At 40.8% G+C, this 19830-nt stretch overlaps 1 protein-coding gene and 1 long non-coding RNA gene across 5 annotated transcripts in view; one reads left to right on the forward strand and one right to left on the reverse strand.

Annotated features, from left to right (window-relative positions):
* si:dkey-71h2.2 (low density lipoprotein receptor adapter protein 1) overlaps positions 1–19830 on the reverse strand; it is a 43054-nt gene that overhangs the window by 12071 nt on the left and 11153 nt on the right. Inside the window, exons 2-9 of one of the 4 annotated variants that reach the window (XM_047021268.1) lie at positions 17256–17398; positions 15592–15704; positions 10697–10811; positions 10252–10324; positions 9998–10078; positions 8799–8926; positions 7742–7776; positions 1169–4295 (exon numbers count right to left, since the gene is read on the reverse strand). In XM_047021268.1, coding sequence (XP_046877224.1) covers positions 4199–4295; positions 7742–7776; positions 8799–8926; positions 9998–10078; positions 10252–10324; positions 10697–10811; positions 15592–15704; positions 17256–17398 — 785 coding nt within the window. In that variant the 3' untranslated portion in view covers positions 1169–4198. Of the gene's footprint in view, positions 1–1168; positions 4296–7741; positions 7777–8798; positions 8927–9997; positions 10079–10251; positions 10325–10696; positions 10812–15591; positions 15708–17255; positions 17399–19830 lie in introns of those variants that run through there. The other 3 variants (XM_047021266.1, XM_047021265.1, XM_047021264.1) reach the window with 3 other exon arrangements.
* LOC124468514 lies at positions 9170–11640 on the forward strand. The gene is made up of 3 exons (XR_006956194.1): positions 9170–9453; positions 10274–10412; positions 10718–11640. It is a non-coding gene; the product is annotated as an uncharacterized LOC124468514 (long non-coding RNA).

A 19830-nucleotide genomic window follows, 5' to 3' on the forward strand; every position in this document is an offset into this window, starting at 1 on the left:
AAGGCAAGTAGGGTGAAGTGTCTTGCCCAAGGACACAACGTCATTTGGCATGGCCGGGAATTGATCCTGCAACTTTCTGATTAATAACCCGATTCCCTAACCGCCCAGCTATCTGACTCCCAGGTTGCCTGGTATACAGTAGAACATCTATACTATATAGTACATATTTGTCCTGTCTGGCATATTGCCTGCCAGACAACACAGACGTTGTTGTTTGTTTGTTTCTTAAGCTAAGTTGTATATTCAGCATTACGAAGTGAATCCATGTTTATGGTGCTTTACTTTGAGTGCCCTCGTAATCTTGCTATATCTTAGTTTGAGCTTAATGGTGTTATCCATGTATAATGATATTAAGGCCACAAAATCCTTTATAGTGGGCAACACTAGGTCAAGGAGTTGCCACTCTGACATTGTAGGTTAGCTGAATTTATTTTGACTTGGTCCAATTCCCAATGGCATCCATTATTATGTAGCAGAACTGAGTGCAGTCTATTTACATGGGCTCACAAAGATCACACAGGTTGGCACAACAATAAATCTTCACGAGCCAATTACAGCAGAGTATCACCTGGAGGCACAGGAGCTCAACAGTATCAAAGTCAGGTGGAACAAGTGAGTCTCGGGCAGGTTTACTGTAGTTTTCCTGGAAAGTTTTCAATTTGTTGGGAGTCTTTGTAGATGTGCGTGTCTGCCTTAGCTTTACAGGGATGTCGTTTCCCAGGTTGGTTGGATGTTGGTTTAGAAATATGTCAATATTTTTTTTTGCCTTCAGTAGGTACAAACTCTAAATGGTGAAACTGAGTAATTGGACTTTAAATTATTATCAACTACCGAAACCGAAATAGGAGAATGTCAAAATGTAAGGTTGTGATCTAAAACAGACAACAAGAATAATGCATAGTAAAAAAAAAAAAGCAACGCAAAATGGAAGCCAAGGAATTTTTTCTTTTGATTTTACAGGAGTTGAATCAGAGGCCACATGCTACTAAGAAAAGTCAACCCACATCTTCATCCCTACTGTCCTTCTAATGTGGTCTCAAGACGCCCCTCTACAGCAATATTTTTTACTTGGCCTATGGGCACTGAAATATTGGAGGTACTTTAGCTCTTGCGATACCTGCAAATCAAGACAAACAACTAACAGACTACACCATTATTTGAACAAATGTATTTATTATGCATACAGCATTATGTTTATGGAACCAAAACTGTCATCGAAGTAACATCAAAGTATGCACAAATGGAGCTATACCATGGATTAGACAGGACAATTGCACAAAGTAGCCTACACTCACAAGTAAAACTGAACGTGGAAAAAATCCTACAATTGCATAGATCTCAGAAAATGAGCACCTTCTTTACAAAATAGACTGATCAAGTAAACATAACTTCATACTAGTCACAACTGTATTAGAGACAAGGATTCTAATTCAATATATTTGAATACATAATGAACCATTACATTGATGTCTGATTGAATGTCTTGTTTCTGTTGAGAAACGTTCCGAGTATGGATCTGTATGTATCATAATCATTCAAAAACCATGCAACTGAGTTCAATAATTAATTTGAAATGATAAGATGCAGTCCAACTTTAAATGGTCTGGCTTACAATGCAAAAAGCAATACATGTTCTTAAGTAAACTTTTGCTACTCTATAGAGGTTAGGTTCATTTCCCTTGTGTTTACACATTTTAAAATCCAATTTCCGAGTCCTCCAAGAGACATTGAAAACAGCCAATCTGAAAATCTCCTGCAATAAAATGAAGTCATACTCCACACACACACAAACACCAGGTGTTGGACTGGATTCAGGGGAAAAAGTTTACGTGGCAAAGAAAAACATTTCCTCCACAAGAGAAGGAAATGCAATGCCTGGGTAGCAGCGGTGAGGAGAATGACATGGTTTGAGCTCAACCTTGCACATTAGACTTTACCTTTGACTGAAACTGGAACATTTCCCCCCTTTCCCGTCAAGTAAGTGTCTCATACAAAATGCTACTGTAGTAAAAAAGCACTGCAATACCTTAAGAGATACAATGTGCTTATATCTATAGAATATATTCCTCCGCCCAGCTCAGCTTTAATATAAGTTTAAGCTCCAGCATCCAAGCTTCTGCTGTTATCTAATGTTCACACTCCACACATACCCTGACATATGGGAGCCAGGTGGTATTTGAGGCAGTCTAGGCTAAACAATGCAATTAAGCCATGGTCTAACCTGATAAGACTTCCAATTATTCTGCAGTCATGACAACAACTCCTAGAATCCCCCTCCTTCCCTCCTTTTTGCTTCACAATAATATTTCTATCAATATGGGTCCAAATCTAAATAATTTGTATCTTAAGTGTAAAGGTAATTGTATCTTTCTGTTTGGGTCTAAATTACTTCTAAAATAAAACAATGTCTGCAGTAGGAAATGTGACCAGTTATACAAATGCTCTACCTACAGTATCAATGCAAAACTAACAGGCATTCACAAATTCACATTTACAAATCGTATTTCAACAAGACTTGAACACATGATATGACAAGAAATCCTGATTCTACCGTTTAAAATCTCCTAATATACATAAGATAATTACACTATTTTTAACATTGAAAAAATACAGAATTAGGATATAAAAGTTGTCCTTCCTTGTATACACTTTACATTGATATCTTCAATAGTTTAAATCAGTACTGTACAAGGAAAACATGAACCTGTATGACCTGTTAGTAGCTGAATTCAGAAAAGAAAAAGGTGTGGAATTAATATTGCAACCTTGGTTTGACTTTAAAATGGATAGTCCTCGGACAGATATGTGTTAAAACACATTAAGGGTTCTTAACTCTAAATGTTGGGTTAGATACATTGTAGCTAAAAGCCATTTGCTCGTGCCATTTTTCAAGAATTGTCTACAACGTGATGAGAATAGTTCAATCATTTTTGAGAGATTTTAAGCATTTTCTGTCACTGAAGTAGAGTGAAGGGGATAGGAGGGATAGGAAATTACACATTTACAGAGTCAGGGCTTAGGTTCCCAATGACATGAGAAGCACAGAACATTTCAGAGAGCACAGAATATTTTCGATAACAATCCAAAAATGCAGGACCTCTAGGTTAGCTTCTCAACTATTGCTTATTTTAATTGTAAATATGACATTCTCATAATTAGATAAAGGGGGGAAAGATATGGCTAAAATTAAGTATGTCACTGTCAATTGATGATTAATCTAATGACAAGATATAGGTTACTGGCATTTTATTAGATGTTGTGTGCAAAAGTGTAATGATAGAACAGTTACTGTTAAATAAACATTAAAAGGTTCATAAGTGAATAATGTACAAACCTTTATGCTGAGATAAAAGGGTCCTGTTTTTCTTCAGTGATCAATGCATGCTATTCATATCATAGCATAGAAACACCAGAGTGTTGTACAGCACAGCATGTCACTGGATGAAAGAAACCTGGTCTAACAATTGATTGATTATATGTCAAGTTGCCTTTTGTTCTTCACAAAAACAAAGGCATCAACATGCTAGATCAAAGGAATCTATAATTCATAATGAAATAAATAAAAACCACTGAGCATTCGTACCAGCTTGAGTTTCCTAACTGGACCACTGGAGAAAACTATTGAGACTTCAGAAGCTAATATTCCACTGAGCAGAGGGAAAATATCTAGTAATTGCTGTTGAGAAATGTGAGCTTGATCTGTAAATTTGTCAAAAGGAACATTGAAAGTTGGTAGGACTTAGTTCTTGTTGATCCTTAAAGTTACTGTATCCTTAAAGGTACTGTAAGAAAAGTAGATTTATTCATTGCCTGCCTAAGATACAAAAGTTTGATTCCATCTACTCTAAATAAATACACTGGAAAACCTTAAGTGACTGACAATTGTGACTGACAGTAGAAATTCAAATACAATACAGTCTTATATTAGTGGAATTAAAAAAGGCTTGTTACAATGTTTGGCAGTAGAAATCCTAAAATATGTAATTAAAATGATTTCCTTAGGAAGATTCATGTATTGATGCCTTACACATGTTGGAATTGTACAAGGTTTTAGGCAAGTCAGTCTTCAGGTTGATTATGAGAACCATTATAGGATGGGCATTCTAATTTGTAAAGAGGGCACAAAAATGTGTTTTGGCAGTCAGGTATTCATGGTTTGTGGGGACAACTGCTTGATAGGCAGCCGATGTTGTGAGCGTTAGTCTGAGTCATCACTGCTCAGAGACATAAGGTCATCCTCCAGGGGACTTAGAGGTGCGTCCTCAGAGAAGGGTCCGGAGCGAGACTCTGCCAGTCTGGAAGACAGAGAGGTGGAGAGAGGAGGCAGAGATGGGGGCAGGTAGAAAATGAGAGAGATGGAGAGATAAAAAGAAGCAGAGAGAGAAGCCAATTGACAGAGGTCAGAAAGAGAATGGAGTGAGACAAAGGTCCAGAGTACTATCTGGAGAGTTGCCAAACTGACAGTCAGAATGAGAAAGGAATCACAATACCTCGCGCGCAAGTCCTATCAAACTGAAATAAATTGACAGTGTGAGTCAGAATCAGACACAAAATGAATTACAGACCAACACATTTTAATTACTTAATAAAAAATATGGCATCAGAATTTTTGGGGATAAGACTGAATGGAAAAACGTGTGTTTGACATGTGCAGCACACTATAACAGCACACTATAACAGCACACTGTGAACATGCAGTAAATGGCAGACCCCAGTCAATGCTCCACCAAGGCCCCCTCGACAATTGGTATTTCCAAGAAATATCACTTTACAATGCAACGCTGCAATGAGGGTATCGAAAGTCTTGTTTTTACCATCGCAAAGGATGTCAACCTGCTTGGACTTGCATGATCATTTCTGTCTGATGATTATATAATGAAAACATATAACAGTGAAAGGTGGTGTATGGTGGGTGAGTGAGTGATGAATTTACATTAACCGCCATTCGGTATGATGCCAAACACGCATCAGACATGCAATGATCATCTCACCTCACTTACCCATGTCCATCTCCTCTACATCGATATTGCTGCATGGCAGGTTGGAAACAGAGTAAACGTTTAAGGGCCTCTCCACTCAATATATACTGGGGGTTTTTCTTGAATATGCTTGATTATCATTTCACCGTGCATTTCATATCGTAAATCAAATTCCTATGCACAAAATAAAAAGGCTTTTCATCATATTCATGGTGAATTATTATAATACTACAAATTGTTTTGTTGTAAAGCGCTCCTTCAACTAATCTACAAAGTGACTATTATGCCACAGTACAGCTGGAGAGCTTGGATTTCATCAACTTCCTCATGAGAGTTTAGAGTGAGTTTTTAGGCTAGATGGACCAGCTGTGGTGGCACTAACCAGTGACTGTGGATATTTTTATTTTAGATCTAAATACATTAGCTACAACGTCTGAGTGTGACCCCACTCTGGCTACATGGGGATTCTTTTATGTGAGTGAGCAAGCTAAATTAAAAGCGACGAGAACATCACATTTTATACAAGGTTGAATTATTCAGGCTTCGTAATGTGCCAGGCAAGGAGTTTAAACTTCTGCTTCAGAGGTATCTATATCAATTATTCAATGTACTTCAATTAACATGTCAGAGCATTGACATGGTGTTGATATTGAAGCATTTTGATGCATCTTAAAATCAACTTTTATATAGCTCTACAGCCAAAACAGTGGCAGGGTACAGTTTGTGTGATTCAATGTGGGCACCAGTCTTTGCAAGAGTGTGAAAGGCCAAACACCAATATGTATTGCTATTCTCAAAGTCATATGGAAAACACTGAAAAAGTGAAGTGGTCAGATCAATCTGGTCTGGAAATCTAAGAAAACAAACAGTGAGCAAACACAGTCACCCCACGTGGACTAGTGATTGATCTTGAAGAACACCAAATGCATATGTTCATTTGTAGGTAAAAAAAAACATGGAATATAATAAAGTGTGGGGCTTTTATATGAACACATCCAGATGTGTGGTTGTAGATGTGTGTGTTTGTGCATCGGTAAGAAAATTTGTAAGAGGGAAAACATTGACTTGCAGATCGAGCAACAGCAACTGTGACACATGCAGTGCACCATCGTCCTAGAGCACCTGACATGCAGACAACTCACTCCACCCACTGTAGCACACGTACGACAGCACTGTTACAATCCACAGACGACTGAATTGCAATTAAAGGACTGTCATCACACGATCAATAAACAATAAATCACATTCACACCCTTCCATCGACTATAGAGCCATTCCACCCTGGACATCAGCTTTAATGACTTCAATACTGACGACTACCCAGTGCTGCTAGACATGAACAGTGTATCCAGAACCCTCCTGTCTTTTCATGTGCTAAACTACTCTCTTATTTTTACCTTCCTTCCCTGTGGTTCTTCTCTATAACTGAATCAGCGGGTTCCTAAGCGTCTAGGAGCCATGCTAGCTGGAGGCTTTGCGCTTAATGAGCTGTCGTCTGGCTAAAGTGAAGACGATCCATTCTTCTCCTGTGTTTATGGAGGTATAATGTTACACTCTGGAACACAGGCTCACATTAGCTGATTATATAATGACACACATGCACACACACTCAAATAAGAGAAACAGCGCCCCCAATTCTTGTCTGAACATCCGCACCCGCCAAGAAGGAAGGCCTGCCTTGCTGAAGGAAGGCCTGACTCTCTGAAGGAAATTGGCTGTAACAGGATTGCGCAAACTTAATTGACTAGACAGTAGCAGGCCTCATTAGCTTACACAACATGTTAAAAGGGGACAAAACGTTTTGTTACTTAAAATATCTTACCTATTGTATCTTTAATCACAGTTTGGTATTAACAAGCACTCCAAAAAAGAGCCAGAAATTGCTTAGATTGTATAAATATAGTCAGCTAGGCTTCGGTTTACACTGGTTGGTATGACTATAGATTCAATAAACAATATTTTTCACCCTGAGTAATTAATATGGAGTTGATAAATATCCATATCATGAAGTGTACAATGTGACCAATACAGTCTACTGAAACATTGACTGTCCAGGACTCTAATGTTTAAGACTTTAACATTAAACTTGACCCCAGAATCTTACTATAAGAAAATACTGCAGCACTGGGCCAAAAACCTATCTTAGTTAACATTTAGCACCTTAACCCTCCTTCTCCAGATAGCTTTAGAAAGCTACTCAATTAGCTTCGCCTGAATTTCTGCCAATATGCTTGAGTGAGCTCCATGAAATACTAGGCAGCCTCTCATTGATATTTGTGTCACAAATGCTACACATGCTGAATGATCAAGCAGTCTGTCATATTCTTAGCAGTGAAGGGAAAATGATATCTGTTCGTTCAGCCTCCTGAATGCACTTTCTTTGGGAAGTGTGTGCATTTGTGTGTGCGTGTGTGTGAGACTGTTAGTGTCAGCAAATTGAGTTTGAATCATTTATGAGGGGTTGGAAGGTGAATTTCTTGACCCTTTCTGCCTCATTCAAAGTGCTTCATCTACACATGAATGGATATCACTGTACTACATAATAGTTTACCGGTATATATCTTCATGTATGTTTTAAGTTGGTTATTTGGCATCATGTTTGATCATATTTGTTCTATCTTTTAGCGATAGAAAAAAAATACGAAATAAGAAGCTACTCAACACTGAAACAACAAACTAGAGTGAGATTATTAAAAGAGCCATAATGACTAAGATTGTGTGCATACACGCACACATTTCACAAGTATTGATGTCTACAGTACCTTGAGAATGCATCATCAAGGCCATCTTCCACATCCTGTGGATGGATACACAACACAATTAGATACAATTTTCATCCACAACACAGGTTTTAGTGCAGCACGGTGTGCGTCTGCTGTGGTACAGCATTATCAGTAGTAATGACAGCTCTCTGTATAAGATGTCTGGTTTCACACTGTAGTTAATCAATGTGCAAAATCAAATTATTTGCAAATCCTTTCTGGCCTACATAGCAAAAATTAGTAATTATAGTAGTTTTGATGAAACTAAGTATACCTATAGCCTGCTGTAATGAGCTTGATATTTCTAGATCAATATTCTATACAAAAATGGTCTATCACAATGAAATTGCACACTCCATTTGTGAGTTCAATACATCCTATTGGACCACATACAATGTCCTTAAATTCTCTAGTCAGCAGAGGAAGCAGAAGCCACATAAAAATTGACAAGAGGACCAGGATACGTGTAGGGACTTCAAATGGCAAAATTCTATTAAATTCAATCAATAGAAAGAGAGACTTTATAATCATGTTGAGATGGACTGGCTGATGATATTAGGCTTAATCAAAGCATACGAAGTGGAGAAGCCCATCAGCTGAGCAAGAGGGAGGGAGATTGATTTTGTATCCCAGGGCAGCCCCAGTGCAAAGAGACGGTTCCATTATTAGACCAACTGTACAGTCAAAAGGAGGAAAAAAGTCCACCCATTCAGGATACACTCAGTTGTAAAACATGTACACCTCGAGAGAGCTGAAGGAAAACATTCTGAAGAGAGAGAAGGTCGCCATCTGGTGTTCAGTGTTTGGTAATGCACAACATCAAATTGTAAAACATATTTATGTACAATTATGCCTCAAGTATTTCATACACTTTTATTTTAAATCCTGCCATTTTTAACACATTAATAAAAGGATTGACTTTCACTTATCGCTTATCATAAATAATATCATAGAACTATTTCAGTTCAACCTTGGACAAAGATAAGACAGGATTTATCCATATTCGGTCTGGTTATCATGTTTAAACAGCAGTCAGCAGACCAAGGTCACAACCTACCCAAGAGTCGTGTTTTATTGGTCGTCTCCGGGCGGGATTGTTGCGTGGGGAGGGCGAGCTGAGGGACGTGGAGAGATATGGCCGCCTGAGTTTGTCCTCCACCCCCAGTGGCTTGTGTTTCTCTGGGTCTTAAAGAAGAGAGGATAGAATCAAAGGGTCATTATTTTTATTTCCCCCTCTTTATTTCTGTTGTAAAGGACACCAAGTCCATGGCCACCTCCAATGTGCTCCAGTCTGCGGGTCCACAAAGGCAGAATGTACAACTGCAGAAAGTTAAACTTCCTGTTCAACTTTGGGCGCTTCAGGCCAGCATAAGAATTTGTCAGAGTGAAGCCCCAACAGGGAAATGGGGAGGAGAAAATGGCTCAGTGTTGACTAAGATGACTTGCGGATTCTCCGAGTGTGGTTGATGAACAGGGAATTCACAGGCCTTCTGACCCCCTCAAGGGCTGGAGCGGAACAGTGAAGTTCTACACCAATCCATATAAAGGTCATTGCAACTGCTGGGCTGTATGCTACTGCGGAACGAATTGGTTATAATTACAAAAAGTTCTGGGCTGAGACAGTGGATTGTCTCTTTTTACAGCAGGGTTCTTATTCGAGGGAGCATTTTCAGCATTCACAGAAAAGGCCATCTCGGCCCAGTTTCCCAGACGTGAGTTTCAACTGGTCTTAGACTAAAATATTTTTTAATTGAGATGTTCACTCGATTTTTCTCTTACTTAATCCATGTCTGGGAAACTGGGACATGTCTATTGCATATCTAAAAGTGAATACAAATGTATTCTGTAATTATATTATTGTTGCTTGCTTTCCTACACTCCTTGCACCTTTGAGGTTCATGTTGTTTAATTTGTAACTTGTTTAACTACTTGCTCTTATGTTTCTTCCCATTGGCACTTGGTTGCTTATCACAATGTATGCTCATGTTTTGGCTTCCCACAAAGTTTTTTGGGGCTATCTCGTTCTTTATGATAATTGACATATGCACTTTTTGTAAAGCTCGATCTTGGAAGACGCTTTGGATAAAAGCGTCTGCTAAATGAATAAATGTAAATGTATTCGTTGAACAAGTTGCTAATTTGTATGCATTGAAGAAAGTAAACTAGTGTAACATTAGCATATTAAGATGACATTAAGAGGATTATCTACCTTTAAATAATTCAGTCAGTAACTGAATCAATTGTTAGTCGAGTTACCTGAGACACAGTGTTTGCTTGTCTCGGTCTGGCCTTCGCCGACAGAGCAGGTGCAGCAGCTCCTCGCCTTCTTGCTTTTATCTGAGGCCAGAGAAAAATGACTCCTCAACTCAGACTCAGTTCTTGGATGTATTCATAAATGCAAAGATCTTATAAATAACAAGATAACCTACTTTTTTGTAAGCTCAAAGGAGAGCTAAACATAAGGTATACTTAAATATTCAAATATTCTATAAATCACCAAAGTAACCTACCCTCCTGAGCAACTTCCCACAGGTCCAGGGCTACTTTGAAGGCCTGAGCCACCGTTAGCGTCACAGCCTGGGCCTGGGAAACCACAGAAGGAGAAGGAGCCTCAGAGAACAGTGAAGTACTTTGTAACAACCACCAGATGGAGACACACACCAAACATTGAGTAGGTATACTGAGGCACAAACAAATGAGTGGGGCTTTGCCCAGTGAATGCATTAATTCAACAGCTTAACGATATGAATGAGTTTACTTTTCACGGGAAAATTTGTGCAACAACTACCCTTTTGGGAAATTTGATTAACTAATTAAAAAAAGTTCTGGTTTCTTATTCCAACTGTTAGAGATCGGACTATACTGTATTGTAATAAGTGTATTATATTATCAAACACAAGGGACGAAGTTTGGAAGAGGAAACATCGTAGACTGAGATGGTGGAAAGAGACTTACAATTTTCTTCTTTTGGCACAGGAAAGCGTGGCATTCCAGGGTTTCATTGAACTGACTCTGGGAAACGTAGGCAAATACCTTATCCTGAGTTTTATCAGCTGTGCAGTATGAGATTCTGCAAGAGAAAAGTTACAAAATAATTCAACATGAGGCCATAACATTGCATCATAAAATGTGGTAAATTGCAATCACTGCATCAGGTTATTCTGAGGGTTCTGAGCTTTTGAATACACTAGTTCTGCTGTTCCATACTTGTTGCATATGCATTTTAAAGACCAATCACAGCTTGGGCTGAGGGAAGGTCATGAATAATATGCAAATTATATATCACAGATGGGTGTCACAGAACAAGACTGAAAAGAGAATTACCATGAAGATTGGCCAATGAGCATCATACATGAGAACTGCCCAAAGAACATCACCATCACATCTTCATGTCTTATAATAGTGAAAATCATACAACCTTCTGAGCTGTAGCGACACTTCAAGTGATCAAGACATGCTATTCCAAGCGTTTCACCTTTATTTTACTAGTCTTACAGACTTTATGATTGCAGCATCAAGACATTTTGGGGTTTTACTGTCATCTAAAAGCCATTTGGTACAACCTAGCCACCGGATCCTCCTTCTGACATGACATGAAAGGGCTGAGGAGTGTGGTATTAATTCAGGCTTATCTTGAATCAAGAGGTTGATGTTATAATCTTGAATATTCTGTATGTCCCCAACCAAAGTCTCTGTATATCCTCTGTGCCCCTAAACAATGTCCCTGTATGTTCCAAACCAACATGTCTATGTTCCTAATGAGGACCTGTGTGTGTGTGTGTGTGTGTGTGTGTGTGTGTCAATTAGGTGAGGATTAGAAATAGAGAATCAGAGGAATATCTCATCCTCGATGGCTCTGTGTTTGATATAAACCCTTTAATAAAAGCGGCTTCAGTGACTGTTCAGGTTCAGTTCCTCTTCTTCAGAAGATGTTCCGCCAATCACTGTCTGCTCAGAGTACCAATTAGGTTCAGCTGCAGAGCACTCTGTGATCTCTACTGTACAACGCTCTCTCACGCACATGCAACACGAATGTTTGACATGGGTTGCCCTGTGCGTTTTGTGCAAGTCTGTCTTGCAAACACAAAGTTCCAGCTCCTCACAAAATTAACTACATGTTCATACATACTTTGCGCACACACACACACACACAGAAATATGCCTGTACACATAACATTACAAAAAGGGTGGGTAAGAAATTGAGGTAGAGTCCTAAAGTATTCATGCACATAAGACGGAAGCAAAGATGCTATTAAACGCCAAAAACTAAACTATTGTGTTTTGTAGGGGTTTTATTTCTTGGCAAATCTCAGTCTCTGATTTAGCTCAATTTACATCTGAAGGTCGATTCTTCACTTTCAACATTCTAGATCAAAGAGTTCTTTTTCAATTCACAGGTGTTTGGGGCTTTCATCGAACATCATGAAAGAGAGAGAAAAAGAGAGAGAGAGAGAGAAAGAGAGAGAGAGAGCGAGAGAAAGAAAGAGAAAGAGAGAGAGAGTAGAGGATTAATAAATGATCCCTCCACCCTGTGGGGGACTGTGGAATATAGATCTGTGTATGCCCATGCTAACTCACATACCTGTGGGAACCAACAAGGAGTGGCCACTTACTGCTCCACTTCAAACGAGTCCTTCTAATGAAGTCATTAACTCCTATATCAAACAACAAGCTAGAAATAATCGGCACTGAAACCCCACCAGGATTGCTAACTGTTGCTGTCTGCGTCGTTGAGGGCTGACCCAAATAAGAATGCCCAAGATACACTCTTCATTCACGACTCCCTTTTTGCTTGCAGTGTAGCATAAGTTATTGTTTATATTTGGGGCTTAATTGAGGGAGAGCAGAAAGGAGGAGGGTGGAGGTGTGTCCTATATATGGTGATGTGTCTTTAGCCTCCACTTCGCATCTGGCTGAATAACGTATCTTAGCTATGATATAATCATAAACTTTCGAGATTTATTGCTTAAACATAGTTTGGCGGACTATACTGTAGTTCAACTTCAGCAAGTCAATAACTTCATTAAAATAACAAATATAACTTACTACAATGGTAGGGTTTCATGTAAGCAATAAGCCCCAAGAGGCCGTGGTTTACGCTGATTTTAGAACAGGTAAGGGGAGTTGTTAGGCACGACGCGAGGGCGGAGTGCCGAAAACCCCCTTATCTGTTCTAAAATCAGCGTAAACCACGGACTCGCGGGGCTTATTGCTTTTCTAAAACTGTTACTACAAACATTTGATATGGTTTCATCAATAAAAACAATTAGAAACAAAATTGTTTAATAATAAACCGTCATTCTTCCGCTACTACAAAGTATAGTTCCTACATAAATCGTTGCCACGCAACAGCCAGATGGACATCTTTGCCGTCTTTTTCCATTTGAAATATTCGATGCGCAGTAATATGGAGTGTTAAAGAATGTTATGAGGACAACCTGTGAGGTTATGCTGGATTTTACAACGGCATGGAACGCGATATAGCCAATCACAATCAAGGATGGGAACAACCAGTTTTAGAAATTCAATTTCTCTTCAGTAGAAGCCAAGAAATCCTGTATTTAACAAAAAATGTGCCATCTTGATACAATGACATCAATATTCACACACACCCCTTGGTGACATATGAACATGAAGTGTAATGAAATTCAGTCCAGGTCATTGAAAAATCATTATTATAATGTGGCAGCCATGTGAATAAAAACAAACAAAAATAATAATCTGTGTACTCTTGTCAGTAGGTCAGCAGTGGAAGGAGAGCACATCTGAGCAGTGACCTGCTTGGTCAGGATGCCCTCCAACTGAAGTCTGCACATATCACATCCCAGGGTGCATAAAAAAAACTGTGCTCTGTCTATCATGTCAGGATGTTTTTGCTGATGTGTGTGTGTACGTGTGTGATTGGGAGAAGAATTTTCCCAAAGTATGCAAAACGTATATATATTTTTTTCCAGTCTTCAGAATTTACCATATGTGTCATTTAAAGGTATTACATACCTAAGTGACATGTAACATCCCTTGACTAAATGATATCTGACAATCTGTCCAAAACACTGAAGCTTGGCTTAGCTTCCTCACTCCTGTTTATGCATGAGGCAAGGCTCTTTTAGCCTCCAACTTGAGATACACCAAATGACTCACAGCAAAACAAACTCACACTAAAAAGAACTGACAAAATTCCACAACTGTAGACAAGCTAGCGTATTGTATCAGATCCTTAACGAGCGTAGGGAGGAATGTGGCTTTGATATGCCTTCTCCAAGAGCTGAGATGAAGAGGACTAAAGAAGCTGCAGAAGTGTTCTCTCCACACACACACACACACGTCTGCTTGCTTTCTTCTCCAGACAATCACAGCTCGTTGTCTATCCTTGATAGAACCTCTCAAGCGTAGCCTAAGGTTATAACATGAAGCCTCAGCTGCCTTGAACACACACACACACACACACACACAAACTAATGGAACAAGGAATACTGTACCAACACCCTCAACCTAACCTAACACAGGGATTCCAAGCAACACTTTAATTCAGTTGGATGAATAATCGATCCATTATCAAAATATGTCCTCTATTGACCTCACTGTTAGCCCAGCATGGTACAAAACACTGGCCCTATCAGCTTTAAAGTGGGCACATGAGATGAGTAATTAGAAATGGACATTTGTGTGTGATCAAAGCTCAGTCTGGTCATGATACAGAGAGAGAGATTTCTTCTTGGACAGAGCAGGAGGGGGAGGAGGGGAGGAGGATGAAAGGGAAGATGCTTCCCCTGGCCCATGGTCTGTTTTAGCTGATAAGGTGGCTCAGTGGGGTGTGTAGTCTCACACATGCAAACACACACACACACAAAGTCTCATGGATCAGAAAAAACATGCTTCAATGCCTCCTGAGTCTAGATGCATTCAACCCCTCCCCCTCCACAACCCCCCCCCCCCCTACCCCCCCAACCACTCACAGGATGCACACAGGATCACACAGACACGCACAAACACAGACACATGGACAACCATACAGACGAACACACGTAAACAACCTATCCCGCTCTGAATCACTGCCATAATCACAGTCCAGCCATTTGATGTTTTGTATTGTAATCCTGAACGACACGTGGATAGGCATATATTACAGTGCCCAAGGCCTGCTAAACATCACAATACACACACTCATCCTCTTAATTGCATGGCAGAAGGGGGGGTGGAGTCCCAGTGCAACTTCCAGAAAGTTCCTCCATATCAGAGTTACAAGAAAAGCTACCAAACTGAGAATTTATCAGAGAGGCTGCAGGCTATCAAACAGACGGGCAATCCCAGCTAGTTTCGTGCTTCTCAGAGAGACCTTGGTCTGAGACCTCTGATTGTCTCTTGTCTGGATATGATGCTATAAACGAGCTATGCTGTAGAAAAAATAATCATAAAAGCAGGAAAGAAGCCATGGAATTGTCTGCTCGTCCTTGGAGCCGTTTCCTGATTACTTTCCCAGACGAGGGGATGGTACGTGAGACCCACTTTGACTGAGGAGCAGAGAGCTGTATGGTTTAATCACGCAGAGAAGGGGGAGCCACGACACAGCGCAAAGTGACCTAGATAAGGAAGAGGATATTGTGGCATTATAATAGAAGTTTATTTGAAGTATATGTTCTATCTATGGAGACATTCTTTATGACGTCATACTTGCCTGTTTACAAAGACATTCTCTTTGAGGTCATAACTATTATAGGGATATTTTCTCTATTGATGTCATAATTACCGTTATATGGAGAAGTTCTTTATGATCACGTGAATATGAAGACATCCTCTCCGACATCATAATGATATGTTTATGGAGACATCATTTACAATGTCACAATTACCTGTATATGGAGACGTTCTCTATGAGGTCTGAGGTCTCTGTATCTGTGATGATGATCCCTTTCGGGGAGACAGTCAGCGTAACCTTACGGAACTTCTTGGTACTGGCTCGAGCCTGCTGATTGTGCACACACACACACACACACACACCATGGTAAAATACCTACAATAGCTCAGAAGCTATAGACAGAACAAACAGAGCTAGCCAACAGTACTTGAGACTCCCCCCCCCCCCCCTTTGCCCCCCCCTCCCCCCCCCCCCCCCCCAGTCCTTATATAAAACACCCGACCTGCTGGAGAGCTGAGCTTTCAGTCCCTGAGTGCCTACTGGCATCCCCACTGGCACCATGTGTGCTGTAAAGTTATTCCACAGGACCACACTGCCAGAATAAGAACACATGAGAGCTTCACGTCTTGACCCTACAGGCTTGACGGGTCTTTTTGAGTGTGAGAACAGGTTGTAGAGGATGTGTGTGTGTGTGTTTGAGACTACATTTCTAGGTCTTTACATGAATCAACACTTCTGCTCTCTTCTAGAAAGAACAGAGAGGAGAGAACAGGAGGCGTCATTGTTACAAAGAAAGAGGATATCTTAAGGACGATGGGACAGGTGTCTTCCTTCCTGGTGAGGCTTCCATGCCCTGCAGACCACTGTCCCTCTGCAGTAGCCCGTGCATCAAACACAAGAGACAAAGGGACTATGATGAGGAGGGAGAGCAGAGTTCCTGAAGGTTTCTCTGGGGATGGTTTTCTTACAGGCTAGTGCAGCAGAGTCATACTGTCGTGCTAATAGCCAACTGTTGCCAAGAAGCAAAAAGCAGTCCTTCGTTTGTTTCTGTCACACCAAGTTCAACTTTTTAACTCTTTTTGCACCCTCAAGGCTAGGGGGAAAATGTAGCCCATGGAAAACAGAACAAACACATTCCCATAATCCTATTCAAGGTGCTTGGTTTCCAAGGGAACGCAGCAGACAATTGACTTGTGTTTTCCCCCACTCTCCTACAGTAAATCAATTGAATCTTAATCTCCCTCGCAGGTTTGCTATGGTCTCTAATTGAGAAGTGGGGGTTTTACTATTAGATGCTGGGCCTATTCTTTGCTGAGATGGGATTCAAACAGATTAAGTGGAATCCCATCGCCGGTGGTGTGGAATGAATGGAGTAGTGTGTATGTGTGTGACTGCGATGGAGAAGCATAAAAGACAGAGTTTTGAGCGAGATACAGAATAAAATGTGTGCATGTGTGTGTGTACATGTGACAGAAGTTCAATTTCGTTTTTAGACTCTGATGGAAAGGAAGGCCGAAAGAGAAAGTGTGTCGCTTGTTTTCCTACCAGTGGGTGGTTATCGACAGAACAGTTTGCCTGCAGCTTTAGCTACCAGCCTTGTGAAAAATTATGGGATTCTGAATTCACATGGACTAACTCTTATGAGTTGCAAGGGCTGTGCAAACAAGGCATGACCGCATTGAAGGTTAACATGGACTTTTATAAGGTTAGGGTTCCACAACAAAATTGTTAAGGTAACTTGTTGATGTATAGGGTCTGTCTGTAGGTCTATGTACATCTGACTGTCTTAAATCAAATCACAGGCCAATCACTGTATGAACAGCTTGCTTAGGTAAAGAAAAGAAAGGCTTCTTGTCAGCATGGTAACCGGATGCTCACCGTGCTCACAATCCTGCGGATGGCGGCGGTGGCCATGTCCTCTCCTTTGGGCTGGCCGACCAGTGTCATGCCTAGGTACTTCACGTTAAACACCATTCCCTCCAGTAACGTCTCCTTGGTGTCCGTCCAGTTCTCTGGCAGCTCTGATTCGAAGAAAAGGTCAAAATGTCAGTTGGATTTTATTGCAAAAATAACTGTACTGATTATCTGACAAGGGAATAACTCAAAACTATATATTTTTTTTACAGGGCACATGAACATTAATGAGCAAAACAAGATGGCAGAAATGTTACAATCATCATCCACACTTGTACAGGTATAGATCCTAGTGTAAACAGCAGGAGCAGGACACTGTTGCCCTGGCTGTGTTAAAGCTTTCACGTGGAGCCCAGTTCTGTCGCCTGCCTGGTTACTGTAGGCAGAGGGAACCTGTGAGTAAACGGTGTCATGCTGAGAGCCTGAAATATCCCGGAGAATCACCTGGACACAACACAGAAGCCCACAGAGAGAACAGCTACAGCACAGAGTCAAGCAGATAACTGGCAGGGTTTTGTCAGCTTTTTTCTTGTTTGATACGACTATTATAGGTTATTGGTTGGGAGACAGAGACAGAGACAGAGAGTGGAGGGAGCGGGGGAGAAAGAGAGAGTGAAAGAAAAGAGAGGAGTGAAGGCGTCCAAACATTCTGCCAGTTCCTAACGCCGGCCGAGCGAGCGCTCCACACGGGCCGAGCCATCTGTCGGCGTGAGGACGCGACCAGCTGTTTGGGCGTCGAACAGAGAACGCCTCTCCCTCTCGCCTCATCTACGCCTCTAAATTATTCAGCCCATCCCATCTTCCTGACAAAATGGCCCAAATGAAGGATTAAAGTTTGTGATTTTGGTGTGTTCTTTTTTGTATAACCTGGCAATGTTTCATCATTGCTAAGACATTTGTTCCATACCAACAACCTATTTTAGAGTGTACAGAAGTTTCAGAAGGATGGCTGACTACCTGGATGTGGCTGGGATGAGAAACAGCAAGGATCCACATATTAAGTAGTAGAGAAGGAATGCCCCTGAGGTACTCAAGTTAAGGTCACACAACCAGGAACTTGGATGATGAGAGTACTGTATACTGTTTAGTATTCAGGCACTGTTAACTCAGCCACAGAGGTCCCTTAGAGGTAGCCTGGCTCTGCCCTCCTACGTACTTCCGCTCAATTTAGATTTCGATTGGTTATGGCAGAGTGGCTCTGGGCAGATCCAATAGTTTTAAACTTCAGAGTACCCGCCTACAAGGAAGTCAACGCATGTCAATGGAGCGAGGCCAGACTCTCTGTACAAATGAAATGTACGAGAGTCTGGTTAGGACCAGGCTACCTTAGAGGTCCTGATGGAGTGGAATTGTGCTGTTCTCAATACTACAGTGATGAATGAATCAGACCAGGTAATCTTAAACCAGCTCTGTCATGGAACAGAGTTTGAGATCACCAGTCTACATTTTCTACTTTATGACAATGACAGTGTTCAAGGTTGAAAAAGAAAAGTTTGGTATTCACAAAGGAATCCAATTATTTTGAATAACTTCAAAAGTATGAAGTGTTTTATTGTTCCAATGATGTGGGGACAGCTTGCTTCAAAGTGACTTAAAAAAAACTCGGCTTCAAAAGAAACGTAAATGCTCCAAACTGACCTCAGTGTATCCATCTATCCTGTGGCTCGGAGCCAAATCCACCTTGACACACGTAGAATCCTGTCAAATCCTGATGAGGAGGGGCAGCCTCATCTAACCAGTCAAAAGTGTGACTGTGCCCAACTGCAGGACACCTCAATGTCTCTCCACGCTTCTTCAACATGCTGCAACGATACGCCGCTAAACTACCAGGGACCATATCATATCCTCGCCAGGCTACACGCATGAATTTTTAAACAGCTTTGTGTTGATGCTTCAGGCCTTCAAATACAACCCCCCCACTCCCCCAACCCCCCCCCTCCACACCCACACACAGCCCCCTCACCCCCTAAATATTTCATAAGTCTTTTTCCGCATGCAGGCATACAGTACAGAGGGACGTGGGCCAATGAGAATGACAGGAGCAAGCAGAGTGAAACTAATTGGATTTGAACATGTTTAACCAAACAGCGGGACGACACATGAAAAAGGCAGAGTTGTTTGGGGGGTGGGGGGGGGGAGGGCACTCCCCCAAAAAACTGCTGTGGCAGGTTGATGTAATTTGAAAGAACCTGAAATAAGATTAGCCGAGGAGCAACAGAGGATGTTTGCATTTTTATCTAATAAATGCCAGGCCACACATTTGTTTTGCAGCAGCATTTGCAGCGCACGTCGATTCTTTTATGCTCACTTGACAGGTCTACAGTGAGAACACAGGTTAAACTCAATGCGTATTAGGCAATGATAACAGAGGCATGGATGACATTTAAGTGTTCTCCCACTTTGAGCTCCGTTCTTGAAATACAACAAAAGAAAAAACCTACCAGAAAAAGAAAAAAAAAGAACAATTCTAGAACTACTGTCGAGATGATTTCTCTTTAAAGTTAGAACCACTTGCCACTCGACTGAGTTTATAATCGAC

This window comes from Hypomesus transpacificus, chromosome 6 (genome assembly GCF_021917145.1).
Source record: "Hypomesus transpacificus isolate Combined female chromosome 6, fHypTra1, whole genome shotgun sequence".
NCBI lineage: Eukaryota > Metazoa > Chordata > Actinopteri > Osmeriformes > Osmeridae > Hypomesus > Hypomesus transpacificus.